At 68.0% G+C, this 206-nt stretch overlaps 1 protein-coding gene across 1 annotated transcript in view; it reads left to right on the forward strand.

Annotated features, from left to right (window-relative positions):
• Positions 1 to 196, forward strand: part of CCDC137 (coiled-coil domain containing 137) — a gene marked incomplete at both ends in the record, with an annotated part of 1,206 nt that extends 1,010 nt beyond the window's left edge. The window contains one exon of the mRNA XM_009875242.1: positions 19 to 196. Coding sequence (XP_009873544.1) covers positions 19 to 196 — 178 coding nt within the window. The remainder of the gene's footprint in view (positions 1 to 18) is intronic.
• Positions 197 to 206: the final 10 nt, after the last annotated feature.

Here is a 206-nt window from a genome sequence, read left to right on the forward strand (position 1 = left end):
CTCTGTCCCTCTCTGCCCGCAGGCTGGCCGGAAGCGGCTCCTTCTGACGTCTCGCCTGACTCAGAGCCGGGCGTCCCCGGCAGCGCCAGTGTCGATGGCTCGTCGGCGCATCGTGGAGGAGGAGAGAGCACGCGTCATCCAGGCTTACAGAGACATTCAGAGGCGCAAACAGCAGCAGCAGGAGGCGGCACGGGGTGCGAGCGCCC

Source organism: Apaloderma vittatum, unplaced genomic scaffold, assembly GCF_000703405.1.
Source record: "Apaloderma vittatum isolate BGI_N311 unplaced genomic scaffold, ASM70340v1 scaffold24298, whole genome shotgun sequence".
NCBI classification, from domain to species: domain Eukaryota; kingdom Metazoa; phylum Chordata; class Aves; order Trogoniformes; family Trogonidae; genus Apaloderma; species Apaloderma vittatum.